Below are 17136 nucleotides of genomic sequence, written 5' to 3' on the forward strand. Positions count from 1 at the left end.
CTGCTTATTTCTAATATAAAGAAAAGTTTTTGATTTAATGGAGTCTCTGAGCCTTTGAAGTGGGGGTGGTATAGCTATACTAAGTATTTTCTTAGCTCTAAGACTTAGTGTTTGAAGACAAAAAATAACCCCTTGGAGTTAAAAAGAGTAAGATTTTTTAAAGTTTTTTAAATTTACTTTTTGCTTATTTTTTAAAGATGTTATTTTTAAGTAATCTCTACAGCCAACATGGGCTTCGAACTTACAACCCTGAGATCAAGAGTCGTGTGCTCTACCGACTAAATCAGCCAGGTACTCCGAATGAGATAGATTTTTGATATGTACTGATCGGAAAGATGACCAAGACGTATAGTTTTTAAAAATATAAAATGAGGGAAAAAAACTATACACACAAAAAAATTATGTCTATGTTAACTGATTATTCTGAGTGGTAAAACTGTAGGTAATTTTTTTCCTCCCATTTTTCTGCCATGACACTATGCTTCTTAATTAATGGAAAGTACCACTAATTCAGCATTGTACTGGCTACAGAACAGTGGCCCACAGAGGGGTCTCCCTACATATACAGACTGCTGTGAAGGCAGTTATGGGTGCCCCCGATTCCTTTCTGCACCACGTCCTGTGCTCAGTGGAGGACAGACTAGCGTAGACAGCAGTCTAGGTGAGGATCTTTGTATTTTGGCAGAGGTTCTCTGTGCAGCTAACCTAATGGCTCCCCATGGCCTGGGGCAGAACCTATAACTCCTTATCAGAACTGGTGATCTGTGGGTTAGATTATATCTTCTCAAACATGATTTCAGCTAGAGACTTAGGAAATCCTTCTTATGGGTGGTTAGTCCTGATTCTGACATTGGCTCTGTTATTTTTTAAAACAAGTTCACCATCCCCAGAAAATGTCTTCCTATTTAATTTAAAAAATAATAATTCACGGGGCACCTGGGTGGCTCAGTTGTTAAACGTCTGCCTTCGGCTCGGGTCATGATCCTGGGATCCTGGGATCGAGCCACGCGTCGGGCTCCCTGCTCAGCAGGAAGCCTGCTTCTCCCTCTCCCACTCCCCCTGCTTGTGTTCCCTCTCTCGCTGTGTCTCTGTCTTAAAAAAAACAAAACAAAAAAAATCTTAAAAAAAAAAAAAAATTCAGGGGCACCTGGCTGGCTCAGTTGGTGGAGTGTGCGACTCTTGATCTCGGGGTTGTGGGTTCAAGCTCCATGTTAGGTATAGAAATTGTTTAAAAATAAAATCTTTTAAAAGTAATAATAATGATAATAGTAATTCAAACAGTATATGTATATACAAGTACAAAGAAGATGGCAAAAGGTACCTGAAAATCCCACCTTAGTGATAATCACTGCTACATTTTAGTAACTATCCTTCCAGATATTTCTCTGCCCACGTAGATCTACTTATAGAGGTATGAAATCTTATGCCTTTTTCACTCAAAGGTAAGTTTTAGATCTTCCCATGTACCTAAGTACAGATATACATAATTATTTTTAATGGTTGTATTGTAGTCAGTTAACAGTTATTTAGTTTGCAGGGCACCTGGGTGGCTCAGGTCATGATCCCAGGGTCCTGGGATCGAACCCCATGTCGGGCTCCCTGCTCAGCAGAGAGCCTGCTTCTCCCTCTCCCGCTCCCTGTGCTTGTGCTCTCTCTCTCTCTGTCAAATAAATAAATAAAATCTAAAAAAAAAAAAAATTATTCAGTTTGTTCCCTGTTTACAGACTCCTAGATTTTTTCTTTTTTTTTCTTTAAAGATTTTATTTATTTATTTGACAGAGAGAGAGATAGCGAGAGAGGGGACACAGGCAGGGGGAGTGGGGGAGGGAGAAGCAGGCTTCCCGCAGGGGAGGGAGAAGCAGGCTTCCCGCAAACAGGGAGCCCGATGCGGGGCTCGATCCCAGGACCCTGGGATCACGACCTGAGCCGTAGGCAAACGCCTAACGACTGAGCCACCCAGGCGCCCCTACAGACTCCTATATTTTCTAATTATTATTATTATAATGTAATGCATATCCTATGTGCACTTTTTTTTTTTTTAATCAACTGAGCAATTCTCTTTAGGAATGTGTCGTGGAAGCATGCACATTTTTAATATTTTTATACATATTGCCAAACTGCCTTCTCAAAAGCTTATACCGTTTGATGGTACACAGTACATAAATAATGTAGCAATGTAGAAAAGTGACCATTTCCCTACTCTCACCAAGGCAGGGTATCATGAGTCATAATTAATCTTATGGGTGAGGGGCACCTGGGTGGCTCAGTCGTTAAGCGTCTGCCTTCGGCTCAGGTCATGATCCCAGGGCCCTGGGATCAAGCCCCGCATCGGGCTCCCTGCTCCACGGGAAGCCTGCTTCTCCCTCTCCCACTCCCCCTGCTTGTGTTCCCCCCTCTCTCTGTGTCTCTCTCTGTCAAAAAAAAAAAAAAAAAATCTTTAAAAAAAAAAAATCTTACGGGTGAAAAATATTACTATTCTTACTAGTTTGAATTTCTTTGATTGATTGGTTGGTGAAGTACCTTTTTTGTATGTTTTTGATCATTTGTATTTCTTCTTTGTAAATTGCCTTTTTGTAGCGGAGAGGGGAGCTATGGCCCAGTGTCCTGCACACAGTAAGTAGTCAGTGTGCCCTTTGTTAATTGACTTCATTGACCTGCTTTACGTGTGGACAGGTTCTGAGGGATTCTTTCATTGGTGATGCCAAAACCTGCATGATTGCCAACATCTCACCAAGCCATGTGGCCACCGAACACACTTTGAATACCTTGCGTTACGCTGACCGGTGAGTCGCTCCCAGGTGTGTGTGTGTGTGTGTGTGTGTGTGTGTGTGTGTGTGTTACGCTGACCGGTGAGTCGCTCCCAGGTATGTGTGTGTGTGTGTGTGTGTGTGACGCTGACCGGTGAGTCGCTCCCAGGGGTGTGTGTGTGTGTGTGTGTGTTTCAAACAAATAGAGATCTGATTTTGAGATCCAGAAGTCTGTTCTTGAGGCAGTGATCCTAGTACCATGGGAATGTGCAATTGGTCATCTGAATGTGACTTGGTAGGCCTTGTCATTTTACAAGTGTGAATGTGACAAGAGGAAGGGGACACGTTCCCTGGTTCCGGAGACAACTCCATCAGTGACTTTTATTTTTTAAAGATTTTATTTATTTATTTATTTGACAGAGAGGGAGAGCGCACGCGCGCATAAGTAGGGGAGTGGCAGGCAGAGGGAGAGGGAGAAGCAGGCTCCCCGCTGAGCAGGGAGCCCGACGCTGGACTCGATCCCAGGACCCTAGGATCATGACCTGAGCCGAAGGCAGATGCTTAACTGACTGAGCCACCCAGGCACCCCCATCAGTGACTTATTTTTTTTGTTTTGTTTTGTTTTTTTGATTTTTTAGTTTTTTTTAAAGATTTTATTTGAGAGAGAGAGCACATGAGAGGGGGGAGGGTAAGAGGGAGAAGCAGACTTCCTGCTGAGCAGGGAGCCTGATACGGGACTTGATCCTGGAACTCCAGGATCATGACCTGAGCCGAAGGCAGTCGCTTAACCAACTGAGCCACCCAGGCACCCCTGTTTTGTTTTGTTTTTTAATGTTTTGATGAGAAGGAACTTATTTATTTAAAGATTTTATTAATTTATTTTAGAGAGACACAGCAAGAGGGAACACAAGCAGGGGGAGTGGGAGAGGGAGAAGCAGGCTTCCCGCGGAGCAGGGATCCCGATGCAGAGCTCGATACCAGGACCCTGGAACCATGACCCAAGCCGAAGGCAGATGCTTAACACCTGAGCCACCCAGGCGCCCCCATCAGTGACTTTTAAATGGCTAGTAGGAAATGAAATATTTCTTTGGAGTGGAAGGCTCAAGGTTTTCTCCCTGCTAGCCTCAGCGCTAATCGTAAGGGATAGAATACATGTTACTTATCAAGGCAGAGGCACTTAGAGCTATGTAGGTCCAGAAGACATCAACCCAGACATGACATGTTACAGAAGGATAAAATAAACCCAGAGAAAGGCAGGAATTTTAAAAGGGCTTATTGGGAACTGGCGGTAAAGCTAGCCCTCCTGACTACATGGTCAGGGCTCTTTCTGGGGTGACCTTGGTATCTGCCAGGGTTCCCCCACCCCCATGCCCCATCTCTTACCTGGGGTCACATAGGGTTCCTACCAGGGATGAAGACGCTATCACTTCCATCCTTTCCTCTGGCTACTTTCCTGCCTGGTCCTGTCTTACATCCTTCTCTTTGGTCTCCCAGAAGCTGTCTCCAAGATTAACGAACTATTTGAGGGAAACCTGTTTTTTTATTACTGTTGAGGAATCTTTAGTATCCATGGCATTTTATGAAATTCACTGGGAAGGAAAAGTGAGCTGTCAGTTAAGCTCCATGAAAACAAGAAACCTTATCTATTTCTCCACTTTATCTACTGCCCAGACAGTACTTGGTACCTAGTAGATGCACAATAAATATTTGTGAATGAAAGGAGGAACTCTTCCTGGGTGTCAAGGCGAGGCCCTCTGTGTACCTATCTCATTTAAATAGGAGAGAGACCTCACAAAGTGGTTTTAAGAGTGGACCCTGTAGTCAAGACTATCTGCTTCTGCCATGAAATAGCTGGGCAGTCTTGGGCAAAAGGTTTGGGCTTCAGTTTTATCTGACAGGGGTAATATTAGCATCTACCCATACAATAGTTATGTGCAGTCAATGAGGATAGTATGTTATGAAGGGCTTAGCACCACACCAGGTACATAGTTACCATTCAATATGTGTTAATTTAAGCAACAGTAATATTAATAGGTCCCCAAAATAGGTTTCCTTTATTGCATGGTTTCCTAATGCCTGCACACTAGCACTGCTATAAGAAAGGCTCCTTCATGCGTGCCTGGGTGGCTCAGTGGGTTAAGCACCTGACTCTTGGCTTCAGCTCCGGTCATGATCTTGGGATCCTAAGATCGAGCCCCGAGTCGGGCTCTGCTCTCAGTGTGGAGTCTGCTTGAGATTCCCTCCCTTTCCTTCTTCTCCTCCCCCTGCTCACATGTTCTCTTGCTCTGTCTCAAATAAATAAATCTTAAAAAGAAAGGCTACTTCACAAACTGAGGTCATATAGAAGATATGAGATGATCCAAACTTGTTTCCAAAAAATGAATATGGCTTGAAATTCTTTACCCCCATGTATCCAGCTTCAGTAATTGGTAACGATAAACTGATCTCGTTTCATAACCCCACCCACTCCCCAAATCCCACTGTTATCAGTTGCTTAAAGTAAGAACTTCATCATTAGGAGCAGAGAGCAAGACATCTCCTCTCTTAGTGCCTCAGTAAAGGAAGATGAAAATAACCCTTTCCCATAGGGAGGTATTAAGTATAATTGAAATATTTGAAATAATTTTGGCTTTAAAAAGAACAGAAAAAGTGTAATAGAAATCTCTTCCATTTGAGGGGGCACCTGGTGGCTCAGTCGTTAAGCGTCTGCCTTCGACTCAGGTCATGATCCCAGGGTCCTGGGATCGAGCCCCGCATCGGGGCTCCCTGCTCCGCGGGAAGCCTGCTTCTCCCTCTCCCACTCCCCCTGCTTGTGTTCCTGCCCTCGCTATGCCGCTCTCTGTCAAATAAATAAATAAAATATTTTTTAAAAATCTCTTCCATTTGAAGCAGTCTGATAAATTACTGAAAATGAATGAAAGCCATTTGTTTTATGTGCTTAAATGAGGCCTGGTGAGATTAATTTTAAGTAATAATCTATACACACACAATGATTTTATTGCTTATTTAACAATTCTGATTTAAAATTTTCTTCTTTAAAATTTTCTTCTTTCTATATACTAGAATGTTGCTAAGGAGTCTAAAAATAAAGTTCCAGCTGGACCCCTAATAGGTATAGATCTATCAAAAAAGCTCAGTGACAGGAGTGATTCTGGGGATAGAAGAGTACACTGGAAGCATTTAGCATCAATAACCAAATTACCTGTAGGATTCCTTCTGTCACTCAGCTTTCTAGAATTATTTACTGTGACTCCTAGGGGGAAATTTTGGTGTTTCTCTCTTACTGAGACTAAAATAGTTAAGATTTTTATAGCAGGAAGTAATTTGGAACCATCCAGACTGACTGTGGCTCTTCTCCGCCCATTTCCTTGTATGTATGCCCTACTGCAACACCTAAACAAAGGCCCATGGACACGTGTGTCTTCAGTCACATTCTACATCTCTTTGCTTAGCTATGTTACCTGCCTGCCTTGGCTCTCAGACTTCAAGGGAAGATTTAAATCAAGTCTCAGTGTCAGGCTTATGATCTTGGTTTTCAGAAATGGCCACAGGGGTCATTTGGCTACCTATAAGGGTTGGATTAAAACCAAAACAATGGCAAAGACATTTTATGGGAGCCTCCAGGCAGAAGTACTGCTCTCTCCTAGGGGATTTTAATGAAGAATCTTCAGACCACTGGAGAATCACATTTTTACTTGATGTCTCCTTGTAATTCTAAATTCTTAGTGTTTTTAAATATCACAGAGTTAAGAGACTGATCTTGACAACTGAATCGTAGCAGAGACCTAATTCTGGATTTTCCATCTTCTCTAAGGTTCCCATGTGGAATAGAGCATGGTTCTCTATTCTCTATCTAGGGGGTGATTTTGCCTCCCAGGGGACATTTGGCAATGTCTGGAGATATTTTTGAAGCTTCCCTAAGGTGATTTCCAAAACTTTTTTTTTAAGATTTTATTTATTTGACACAGAGAGAGATAGCGAGAGAGGGAACACAAGCAGGGGGAGTGGGAAAGGGAGAAGCAGGCTTCCCACCGAGCAGGGAGCCCGATGCGGGGCTTGATCCCAGGACCCTGAGATTATGACCTGAGCCGAAGGGAGTCGCTTAACCAACTGAGCCACCCAAGCGCCCCCCAAGACTTCTGATCATAGATTGTTTAGTTTGTTTATATCCTCAGACTGCACCCATCTCTTTTGTAATACTTTTCTTTGGTTTTTGAAAAATATAGAAAAGGAATTAAGGAGCAATGCAAGAATACACATTTAACATAAAATGGTAATTTACAGGGTCAAAGAAATAAAGAAAGGCGTTAAATGTTGTGCTTCAGCTACAAGTCGAAATCAGACCTCTGGAAACTCTTCTCCAAAACGAATTCAGAGCTCCCCTGTGGCCCTGCTGGGGGACAAGTGTTCTCCCAAAAAGGTCAAGCTGGGGCTTCAGCAGTCATTCACGGCAGCTCCCGGCTCCATGAGAGGGAAGGCCCATCCTCTGGCCAGCCACCCACCCAACATCCCTTTTGCACCTGTACCTAAAGTTCCTGGTAAAAGGCATGGATCCAGAGGGAGTCTTCCCCAAGAGTGGGTCGTTCAGACCAGCCCTGTCAAAGGAGCCACGCGGTCTGGACAGTTAGCCAAAAAAAGGGCGGAAGAGTCTGCGTCCTTGTGCTCTGAGAAAAATCAAATGGGCAACAAAACTGCCCGCAGGTGGGGAAGCAAGGCAGCCGGACCCGGAGAAGCCCCAGCACGTGGGAAGCTGCCCTCCGAGTCGAAGACAGGGCAGCCTGTGCGGCCCGTGCAGCAGCGGCTGGCGTCACGGGCTGAGCTCTCCTCTGGCGGCCGCCGCCACCTAGCAGAACACGGTCAGCGCAGCGAGGGGAGCACACCGGCCAGGCCCGCCTCAGAAACGTGGACAGACATCCCTCCACATCAGAAGGAGAGGGAGGAACACTTGCGCTTCTATCACCAGCAGTTCCAGCAGCCACCTCTCCTCCAGCAGAAGTTCAAGTACCAACCACTGGAAAGGTTCTTATGCCAGTTCAGGCCCCTGGAGGGGCAGCTCCAGAATGAGGCCCCTCCCCCCTTCTGCTCTTATTCCGAGAGCCAGGATGGAGCACAAGCTGAGGACCTTGATGACAGCGATTTCAGTGAAGATTCTTTTTCACATGTCTCCAGTCAGAGGACCACAAAGCAGAGGAACACCCTAGAGAACAGCGAAGGCTCATTCTTCCTTCATCAGAGGGAGCAAAGCCCTGAGGAACAGGTGGCTGAAAGGCAGCAGAGTCTGCTTTTTAACCCCAGGACAGATGGTGACGAGAAGGGTCTAACTGGAAACTGGATGTACTCCAGGGACCCCACAAACTACAGAGGAGAAGCACTCAGTCATGGCCACGGCCCAGGTAAGGTGCCTTTGGACTGGAGCAGAGAGGAGGATTCTACCTCCTCGGGGCTTTCTCCCAGAGACAACCCGGCAGAGAAGCCTTACTGCTCCCAGGTAGACTTTGTATATGGCCAGAAAATAGGTGGTGGCCCAGCCTTGGAACTCAGACAGAATGCTTTCAAAAGTGAGGTTCTTGGGCAGGCAGAGGGTAGTTCACTCCCCCTGGAGGAAGATGGTTTCATTTTCTCACTATCCCACGGGGCAGTTCCAGGATCTCCAGACCAAAGAGAGACAGTCAGCACACCTCTGAGAGAAATCGGCCAAGACAGCCCAACTCTGGCGACCAGAACAATGAAAAACAGTTACCCTGACCAAGAAGACTGTAGAGGGGAATCAGGCACATGCTCTGAATATGCTTCTGGACTGATGGCTCCCCTCACTGTGTCCCTTCTGGAGAACGCAGACGATGAGGGCCCTCTTCCCCTGGAGCGGCCGGCCCAGGATGGGCTTGCTCACAGTCTAATGGCAGCAGGGGGCCCATCTGTGGGCCACACAGTGTCATCTGGTGATCAGAAGGCACTCCTACCAGTGTCTTTGGCAGCTGGGCACTTGTGGCTCTCATCATCTCCCCCTGACAATAAGCCGAGTGGTGGTCTTCCAGTTCTGTCCCCGTCACCCATCCATCAGCACCCCCCTGACAAGCTGCCCATCGATGAGGCTGACCTAGGGGAGGTCTGCCAGAGCACAGAGCCTGCACTCTCCTCCCAGGAACATGTGAGTAGCCAGCAGTATGATGCCGATGCTGAGGTGGCAGAGCTGAGCAGCTCCCAGGGTTTCCCAGGAAAGCCCTTCCCCACCGTACATACTGGAGGACCCCACCCTGCACCTCTAATCACCCCACGAACAAAAAGTAGTGATATGGCTGACCAGCCCTGGGCCCAGGAAAGAAAATATCCACCAGGACTTGGTTGGCAGGAGCTAAGTTTGCCGAGAGACCCCATCAAGTTGCCTGGCTACAACAGGGACATCATGTGGCTCAAATACAGGCCAATCCCAAGGTGCTTAGCAAGACCAGGCTCTCCCCTGGTCCCTGGCTGCTCTCCAAAGACTGCAGGGACACTGCATCAGCTCACCCTGGGGCCTGCACAGTAAGTTGGACACTCTCCCCAAGACTTGAGCCCCTTTGGCACCCCTCCTTCCACCCCATCTGTCTGTCCTGGGAATGGCTATCGTTGGTTCAGTGTCAGAGCTATACTACAACTAGAGAGGCTTGGTCCCGCTTTTCAAGGGAGCAGGCCTGCCAGGGTGGGTGAACCCTGAGTCATGGAAAGCTGGGACTTGAGTAAAAGGGAGGATCTGTCCCCTTCAGCAAGCCTGTGACCTGTGGTAAAATCAGAATCCTCTTCATTCTGTTGGGTCTGTGTTCCTGGAAGTACTGCCCAGGGACACAACAGCTACAGCCTTGTGCCCTCAGAACCAAGGTAGGCTGGGCAACTTCCAAGATGGTAAAGAGCAAAACCAGAGGGACTGGTGATTTGTGCTGCCTTCCCCAAAGGATGCTGTGGATGGTGCAGCAGAAAGGCGACAGAAAGCATAGAGAAAGAAAGGAGGCAGAGAGATCCAGCACGGCCCCTCAGCATTAGGGGCCGGGGAGAGGGTGGGTGTATGGGAATAGGGGCTACAGCCCTTTGCTAGGGCTCCTGATGTCTAGGCCAGCTGTGTGCGGGCTGCCCCCAGGGGCTCAGGCCAGGGCCATGGACAAAGAGAAGGACATGCAGGTGAGGAGCCTGCCTGTCCCAGGAGATGATCTTGCTGTCTCCATGGTCTCTACCTGTCGGCAGCGTCCGACAAAAGGCAGATCCTCCTGTTTCTAGCTCAAACACCCTGCTTTGGTCCCTGGACTCCCCCTAGGAAGTAAAAATGATGGCAGGTGAGGCAGCAGGCTCCACCTCATGCCAAGTGTGCCCGCTGCAGTGGTCACAGCCTTGAGCCTTTTGGCAGGGAAGCTGTGGGAAGCTCCTGCAAGGGAGAAGCAGCACTCCTCCCTATCCCTCAGTGTAGCTGGGGAGGCAGGGACAGATCGAGAAGCCCCTCTTTCCCAGTATCTTCTTGGTCTACTTTAGTCCCTAGACAAGTCCTGAGAAGAACAAGTGACAGGGGAGGAGGGGTGGTAGGCTGGCCCTGGTCAAAGCTTTGACCATTCTGGGAAGGGGCCGTTCCTGGCCTAGAAATGAGGCTCAGCCCCAGAAAGCTGCCTGGGAGGGTTGGGAGGCCCAAAGGATCACAGTGTCCCCTCTGGTGTTCCCAGGCAGGTGGTCATCCGAGCACACCAGGAACAGCTGGATAAAATGGCAGAACTGGGCTTCAAGGAGGAGACCCTGATGAGCCAGCTGGCTCTTAATGTAAGTGGCCTTGGCTAGACACTCAGGGTCTGTTGGGAATTAGCCTGCAGGTAGTTTGCTGGCCATCCTTGTTTGCTGTGGTTATGTGTTAGGTAAGGGTCTGCTGTCCTACTCTAAGAGGACTTGGGCCTCCTCTTGCCATTTCTCTGACACAGCTCGGGGGGGATGGGGGTGGGGGACAAGGACAGGTGGGAGATGGTGCTGCACGCCCCATTTCCAGGCTGAAATGTTTCCAGCCTCTATCCTTTGCCGTTCTGCCTTATTGGCTTGCTGGAGGCCCTCCCTGGGATGGTAAGTGACCTGCCATATGCCGACCAGAGGCACTTTGTTTTTGTTTTTTTAAGTAGGCTCCACGCCCAATGTGGAGCCCAACACGGGGCTTGAACGCAGGACCCTGAGATCAAGACCTAGGCCAAGATCAAGAGTCGGACACTTCACCACCTGAGCCACCCAGGCGCCCCCCAACCAGAGGTACTTTTACAAACCCCTCTGCCCTGCAGAATACCTCTCTACATAGAAGTTTCTCAAGTGCAGGGGTGCCTGGCTCGCTCAGTCGATGAAGTGTGCGAAGCTTGATCTTGGCATTGTGGGTTCAAGTCCCACGTTGGGTTTAGAGATTAAAAATAAAATCTTAAAAAGTTTCTCAAATGCAGAGAAATGAGCCTCACCCTGTGCCACAGTGACTATCCTGCAGACTTTCCAGAAGGAAGGGCTTAGGTTCTGAAAACTTCCTGCAAGAAAAGGGACTAGAAAAGCAGATCCTGACAGAAGGCCAGCAAAACCGAAAGTTCCATTTGTCCTTTGTTTCCTTTCTCAGGATTTTGAAGATACTGTGACCCAGTTGGATGAAATCCTGGCTCTGAAATCCAAGTGCATCCAGAGTCTGAGGAGCCAGCTTCAGCTGTACCTGGCCTGCCACAGGCCGACCACAACCCCTGAGAGGACAGTGGTGTCTTAGAACAGGATCCAGTATGAGGTGATGGGAGCAGTTCAGGAGCCTGTGCTGAGTTCCCGGGGGCTGAAGGGGCCTCTGCCAGGTCCTCCTTACAAATCCTAGAACCCACTCCCCGGTCCTGCCCATGCTGGCCTCTCCCCAGCCACACATGGCCTTGACTAGGCCGCAGCTTCTCTCTCAGGGCCAAGCCTCTGTCCCTCAGTTCCAAGCCCAGGAGCATCTGTAGGGAAGGACAGAGCAGCCTAAAAAACTTAATATACCCCTCCCTTTTCTGGGGGGCTAGAAGAGAATTTGTCTTACCGACCCCTTGTCTGTGAAAACACATTTGGGTCTAGTAACGTTGTGGATGTTTCTGAGTTTGAGAACCAGAGGATGGGGTGGGCCAGTGGTAACCTAGAGGTGAGAGATCACAAGCTGGGGAAGAAAACGTGCTGAACTCAGGGGCTTTGTTAGCTGAATTCTGTGCCCACATCACTGCATTACTCTTTCAATAGCACTCCTGCTCCTGGAGCAGTTCGAGGCTCCTGACTCCTCACCTGCCATGCCCACTCGTGGCAAAGTTGAAGAAGTGGAGGATCTCCTCACCTTACCTTTATCCAGCATCACCCTGGCTGTCCACTCCCTCTCAAGGGCCTGTGTTCAGTTGTATCTTGGCACTGAGAGCCCTGGTCAACAGTCTGAGACTCTGAGGCAGAATTTTTATACACACACCCCTTCACGTGAGTTCTGCCTGCTGTGCATCTTTTCATGAGGAAGAAGCTCCAGACAAATACAAAGTGGTCTGCCACTTCCTAGGGCCACCCTGGGTCAAATAAGACGCAGGTGTCACAGCCTTGGCTCTGATGCCCATCGTAATGTGTGGAAACTTCAGTTTCTTACAGGGAAAAGGATACCTTTTTAAGGTTTCAAAAGGAGGGCTTAATTAAAAGGGTAGCGGAAGGGCTGACTGGCTTTCTGAGACTGCACCCTGCCACCCTTTGCCTGAACTGAGCACTAGAGGACGGCCTCTTTCCAGCTTCGTGGCCCAAAGGCTCTGCCGTCTCCTCACATGACCACTAAAAGAATGAGACCCACTGCCAGCCAAGAGCACTAGAGGGACTGTGGGATGGCATTAAGTATAAGGACAAGAAACTTCAGGGAGGAATCTAGTTCTCTCAGCTACAGCAGCACCGCGGAGAGCTGGTGAAGCAGTCTGAATCCAGTCCCGCCTGTGGCACAGAGCACATAAATGCCGGATGCGTGGCACAGGAAAAGGTACTTCCTCATTTCTGTGATTGCCCCAAAGGCCCAGACTGTCTCACCTCCACAGTCAGTTTCGCAGGAAGGCATGTCCTTGGTTCCAGAGACTGAGCTAGGTCAGGTTTATAAAGCCAGGGCCGACTGCGGGGCCAGCTCCTGGGTCCCACAGGCCTATAGCGGGAAGAGAGTACTAAAAAGACAGAAAATGGTTAGTGCCTGTTTCATCCCCAGCAAATCCAAGCAGGAATCCCTTCCCCACCCACCCCAGCCCCTCAGTAAAATAGCACTTGGCAATAAAGAAATTATCACAGCAGGACATACCTTTTAGACTTTTATTAGTAGTTTTCTGAAGAATCAAAATAGTTAGCAAATTAGATTCATCAAGACTGTATATCCTTTGTATTTAGATCTTTAATGATGTACAACAGAATATAAAACAAACAAAGGAAAGAGACTGATTTCTATGACTAGGTGTTAACTCATTGTGACATCCTAGAGCAGGGGGCTGGGAGGGAGAGGCTGTTCTCCAAGGAGAACCGAGGTGGAGTTAGTGCTGGGCTACTCTATTGCAGCCTGTTTCTCCCCCACTCAGTATGCTGGGAAGGGGCCAATGATTTCTTAAACTGATGACTGTTTCCTTGAGCAGGGGGCTCTAAAATCCTGGGTAGCAGAGGACTGTGGTCCAAACCAAGCCAAAACAAACAGGCTGGGGCAGGGAAGCATGATAACTGCCTGGCAGACGAGGCCAACTCAGCACCCCATGGGGAAAGGGCATTCTTTGCACCTCAGACGTTGCAGAACCAGTGTAACACTAAGAGACTTTGTTAAAAGGAGAAGAAAGAAAAAAAAAAACCCTGGAAGAACCTTTTCAATTGCACTCAACTTGGATTAGAGTTCAGTCCACCAGTGCAGGGGAGGGAAGCATCTAGCCCTAAAGCAGCACTGAGTCTGGCCCTCCCACCCCTGCTCCCTGACTCCTTTTGGCAACTGGGCCAGGTTTCGGCTGAGGACATACAGACCCCAGGAGGGCCAAGGTGGGAAGGACACTTCTCAAAATACAAATACATTTAATATTGAAGGAGCCAGGGCAGTGCTGGAGGCATTCACATGCCCGAATCTTTCCTACTTTCTCCCCAGCTCAGAGACTGGCAAGCACAGTCTCCACACCTGACCTTCCACCCCCAAAAGAAAATCAGGAAGTGTGCCCCTTCTCCTTCCCCACACATGGGCTCCTCAGGGCCTCCTGCAGGGGCGGTTCCACGGCAGGGTCTAGGCAGTGCCTGGTCTCAGCTGGCTCCTGCCCGAGCCATGAGGTCTTCCAGAGCATTGTCCTGGTCATTGTTGTGAAGTAGCAGAACCTCCTTAATGTCTTTCAGTTCAAAGCCCATTTCCTTAAATTTGCTCATTAACTGAAGAAACTCCATCATCTAAGGGATAGAAGAGAATGAAGATTGAAGAGAAGGGTCTGGCCACATAGCAGAGTGGAGGACTGTGCATGTAGGGGGCTGCTTGGGGAAGTCTGCATCTTTTGCCAGAGCCCTGAGAGTCTCTCAGGTCCCCTAGCAAGCAGAGGGTGGCTGTGGAGGAAGCCAGGGCAGACCAGTTGATGCTACAACCCATCATCCTTCAGGAACTATGTCCAGTTCCAAATCCTGCTGACTCATGGGTCCCACTAACCAAAATCCACACGCACACCAAGGCAGGATACTGAAGCCAGAAACAGCTGCTCTCCAGGGAGCAGCCTAGGCAAAGTGACTAGCAATCTCCCCAATCATCCAGAAGTCTAGCTTTTTGCCCAGGTCATTTCCCTTTCCCTTCCCTGGGACTCTATATAGTCTTCAACCCAATGCTTTGTCAAACCTAACAACCCAAACTAGCCAAATGCCTATCTGAACACTTGAGAGAAAATGCATTCTGACTACCTCTGCCTGTAGTCACTGGTAGGGAAAGGGGGTTCTTGGCCAGAGGACGCTACTTTGTCCCTCCTTTCCAGAGGGTTTCCGTGAAGCAGAAGGGTCCTACCTTTTCCTCTGAACACTGGTGCATTTCCAGAGCCTCTTCCACTAAAAGAGGGTCGAAGCCCTTCTCACAGAGCTGTCCATGTGCAAAGAGATAGTCGAGAATCTTGAAAAGAAAAAGAGGTGAGCACCTATTACCACTCTTGTCGGTGCTTCCCAAGAGTCTTACACAAGCCAGCAAGTGTGGTATCTGCTCCCCACCAAGCTAGGACTTGATTTTGTATCATGAACTGCATCCAACATAGCAGGACCTCAGTGACTATTTGCTGAACAGGTAGGCACACCCTTATAAACATGAGTAATTTTTCAAAGGCGTTCCTGTCACAACTGACTCACATCTCCATGTCAACTCCACAGCCTGGGCAGGATATTCTAACAAATAGCCCAAGTCAGAAAATGATCCCAAGGTTTAAGACTCCAGTACCCTATTTTGGAACACCCCAGGGCAGCTATAACAGGATAAACATTTCTGGAAGGAGGCATCTGACCGTATCTCAAGCCTAGTGTGCCCTCTCAGGAGGGGCAGAGAACAGTCCCAACGGCTCTAATACTCCCAGGGTTTTCCTCCAGCCTGGGTCCCAGAGCAGCCCCTTAAGTAGAAGCACTGCTGCTAAGGCTGCTGTTTCCCCAACAAAACACCCTGAGTCCCGCGAACTCACAAGAAAGGATGCTGGGCCTATGAGTGTGATGGGGCTCTAGGATACAAGCAGGACACTGGTCTAGGACCTCTCTCCAGGCTGACACCCCCCCACCCCCCAGCCAGCCACTCACTCACCTGCTCAATATTCTCTCCTTTCCTCTTCATGGCTCTCAGGACACACTCATATGAGTAGCCCATGTTGACCACTGTCTCCACACACTGCCGCTCACTGGGGGACAGTGTCTGCAGTTCAGAATAGGCCTGGGGACAGCTGGAAGTGTTGGGCACTTGTGACATTGAGAAATTCGGAGGTGTCACCTGGTGGTGGAGAAACAAGAGGATCAGGCAGGAAGAAAGAAGACTGAGGCCCCAGAAGACATGTCACTGAAGCAGCCCAGTCCAGGGGCTTGCCATTTCTGACACTAATCAAACTCCCAAACAGTCTGCCTGCAAGAAAGAGCCAGGTTGCTGGCCAGACATCCTGAAGAAGGGTAAGGGAGCACCAAGCGAGGGAAAGCTGGGAAGACACCTTCAATTGTGTCTGTCCGCTGCCCTCATCCCAGCTTACAGAATGAGAAAATACAAGAGCCACATGCCCTTCTGTGTTCAAATCCCTTGGGCTTGAATTAGAGAAGTTCTGAGGCTGCCCATGGGACTGATGGCAAGATGGCTGCCATGATTTCTCTCCAGTGCTCCATTACCCCTTTCAAAGGCTGTTGTATGTCAGAGTCCTAAAAGGATCATTCACCTCAGACACCCCTAACTCTGGGGCTGTCTCCCGACAATGTCTCTGTTCTTGCTTCCGTCCCTGGGCTGGGCAGAGACAGCGAGTGCTGTTCCCCTGCATGGCCAGCTCAGGGTCTCAGAGCTTCAAGGGCACTCCACCTCTGCCCCACACCATGAGCCGCAAGGCTCAGTTCCCTGCCACAGCTGCCTGCCCACAGAGCCAAGACTGAAGGACTATTAGCCAGCCACACCAGGCTGGGCCTTTAAGGACAGGTATGTGACTCCAGGGCCCTGCCTCTACTGGCCTGCAGGTAGCCTGCTCCCTGCCATCAGGACCCTATTAACCTCTGTCTGATTGGTGGGTAGAGTCCCACGATAAACTCCTCCCACCACTTCTGATAATGACTCAGACCCAAGGCCTGAAGGCAGCTCACCCTCAGGCCAAAGGACCGAACCAAGGCGGCACAAGGTCACAGCTGTTTTACAGTTTGGCCCAGCTCCTGAGAACCAGGAAAAGTATTTCAACAGAATTTTACTTCCTTTGAGGGGGAGGGGGTTAGGAAGCACGGAACCCCTGGTCTTAGAAAGACAGTCAAAATTACATAGCTATAACCATATACTTTCCTCAAAGTCAGCTGGGAAAAATCAAGACTACAGGCCTTAAAGCCCATTGTTTCCTCTTACCCATCTCACCCCCAGCACCCCTGGCAGCCCAGTCACAGGGCTGTCATTAACTTCTAGGGAGTCACAACAGGGGACAGAGACTGGATCACACCAGTCTGGCCACTTTTGCAGGTCCCAAGATAATCTGAAGGACAGGGTCTACCTGGGCTTGAGAATACAAACAGCCAAACAGAGTTTGTTCATATTGCTGACACATCACAGTATGTTAATGTGAGCTCCCAGAGGTTAGTTACCATATCACATGTATTTCTGAATTCCCAGGCCCTGGCTTTAGGCTTGGCATTTACAGGGCTCTACTCATCAGCTGCAGAATAAACGGAGGTCTATTAGGATTTCAAAGGGGGAATTTCA

The 17136-nt window shown here is 48.7% G+C and overlaps 2 protein-coding genes across 2 annotated transcripts in view; one reads left to right on the top strand and one right to left on the bottom strand.

The window, feature by feature from the left end:
• Nucleotides 1-12914, top strand: part of KIF24 (kinesin family member 24) — an 84716-nt gene extending 71802 nt beyond the window's left edge. Inside the window, exons 10-13 of the mRNA XM_032396795.1 lie at nucleotides 2674-2783; nucleotides 7032-9269; nucleotides 10430-10523; nucleotides 11341-12914. Coding sequence (XP_032252686.1) covers nucleotides 2674-2783; nucleotides 7032-9269; nucleotides 10430-10523; nucleotides 11341-11481 — 2583 coding nt within the window. The 3' untranslated portion in view covers nucleotides 11482-12914. The remainder of the gene's footprint in view (nucleotides 1-2673; nucleotides 2784-7031; nucleotides 9270-10429; nucleotides 10524-11340) is intronic.
• A 124-nt stretch (nucleotides 12915-13038) lies between these two features.
• Nucleotides 13039-17136, bottom strand: part of UBAP1 (ubiquitin associated protein 1) — a 60427-nt gene continuing 56329 nt past the window's right edge. Inside the window, exons 5-7 of the mRNA XM_032396796.1 lie at nucleotides 15511-15693; nucleotides 14740-14841; nucleotides 13039-14144 (exon numbers count right to left, since the gene is read on the bottom strand). Of these exons, the coding sequence (XP_032252687.1) occupies nucleotides 14004-14144; nucleotides 14740-14841; nucleotides 15511-15693 (426 nt within the window). The 3' untranslated portion in view covers nucleotides 13039-14003. The remainder of the gene's footprint in view (nucleotides 14145-14739; nucleotides 14842-15510; nucleotides 15694-17136) is intronic.

Source organism: Phoca vitulina, unplaced genomic scaffold (assembly GCF_004348235.1).
Source record: "Phoca vitulina isolate PV1807 unplaced genomic scaffold, GSC_HSeal_1.0 scaffold94, whole genome shotgun sequence".
NCBI lineage: Eukaryota > Metazoa > Chordata > Mammalia > Carnivora > Phocidae > Phoca > Phoca vitulina.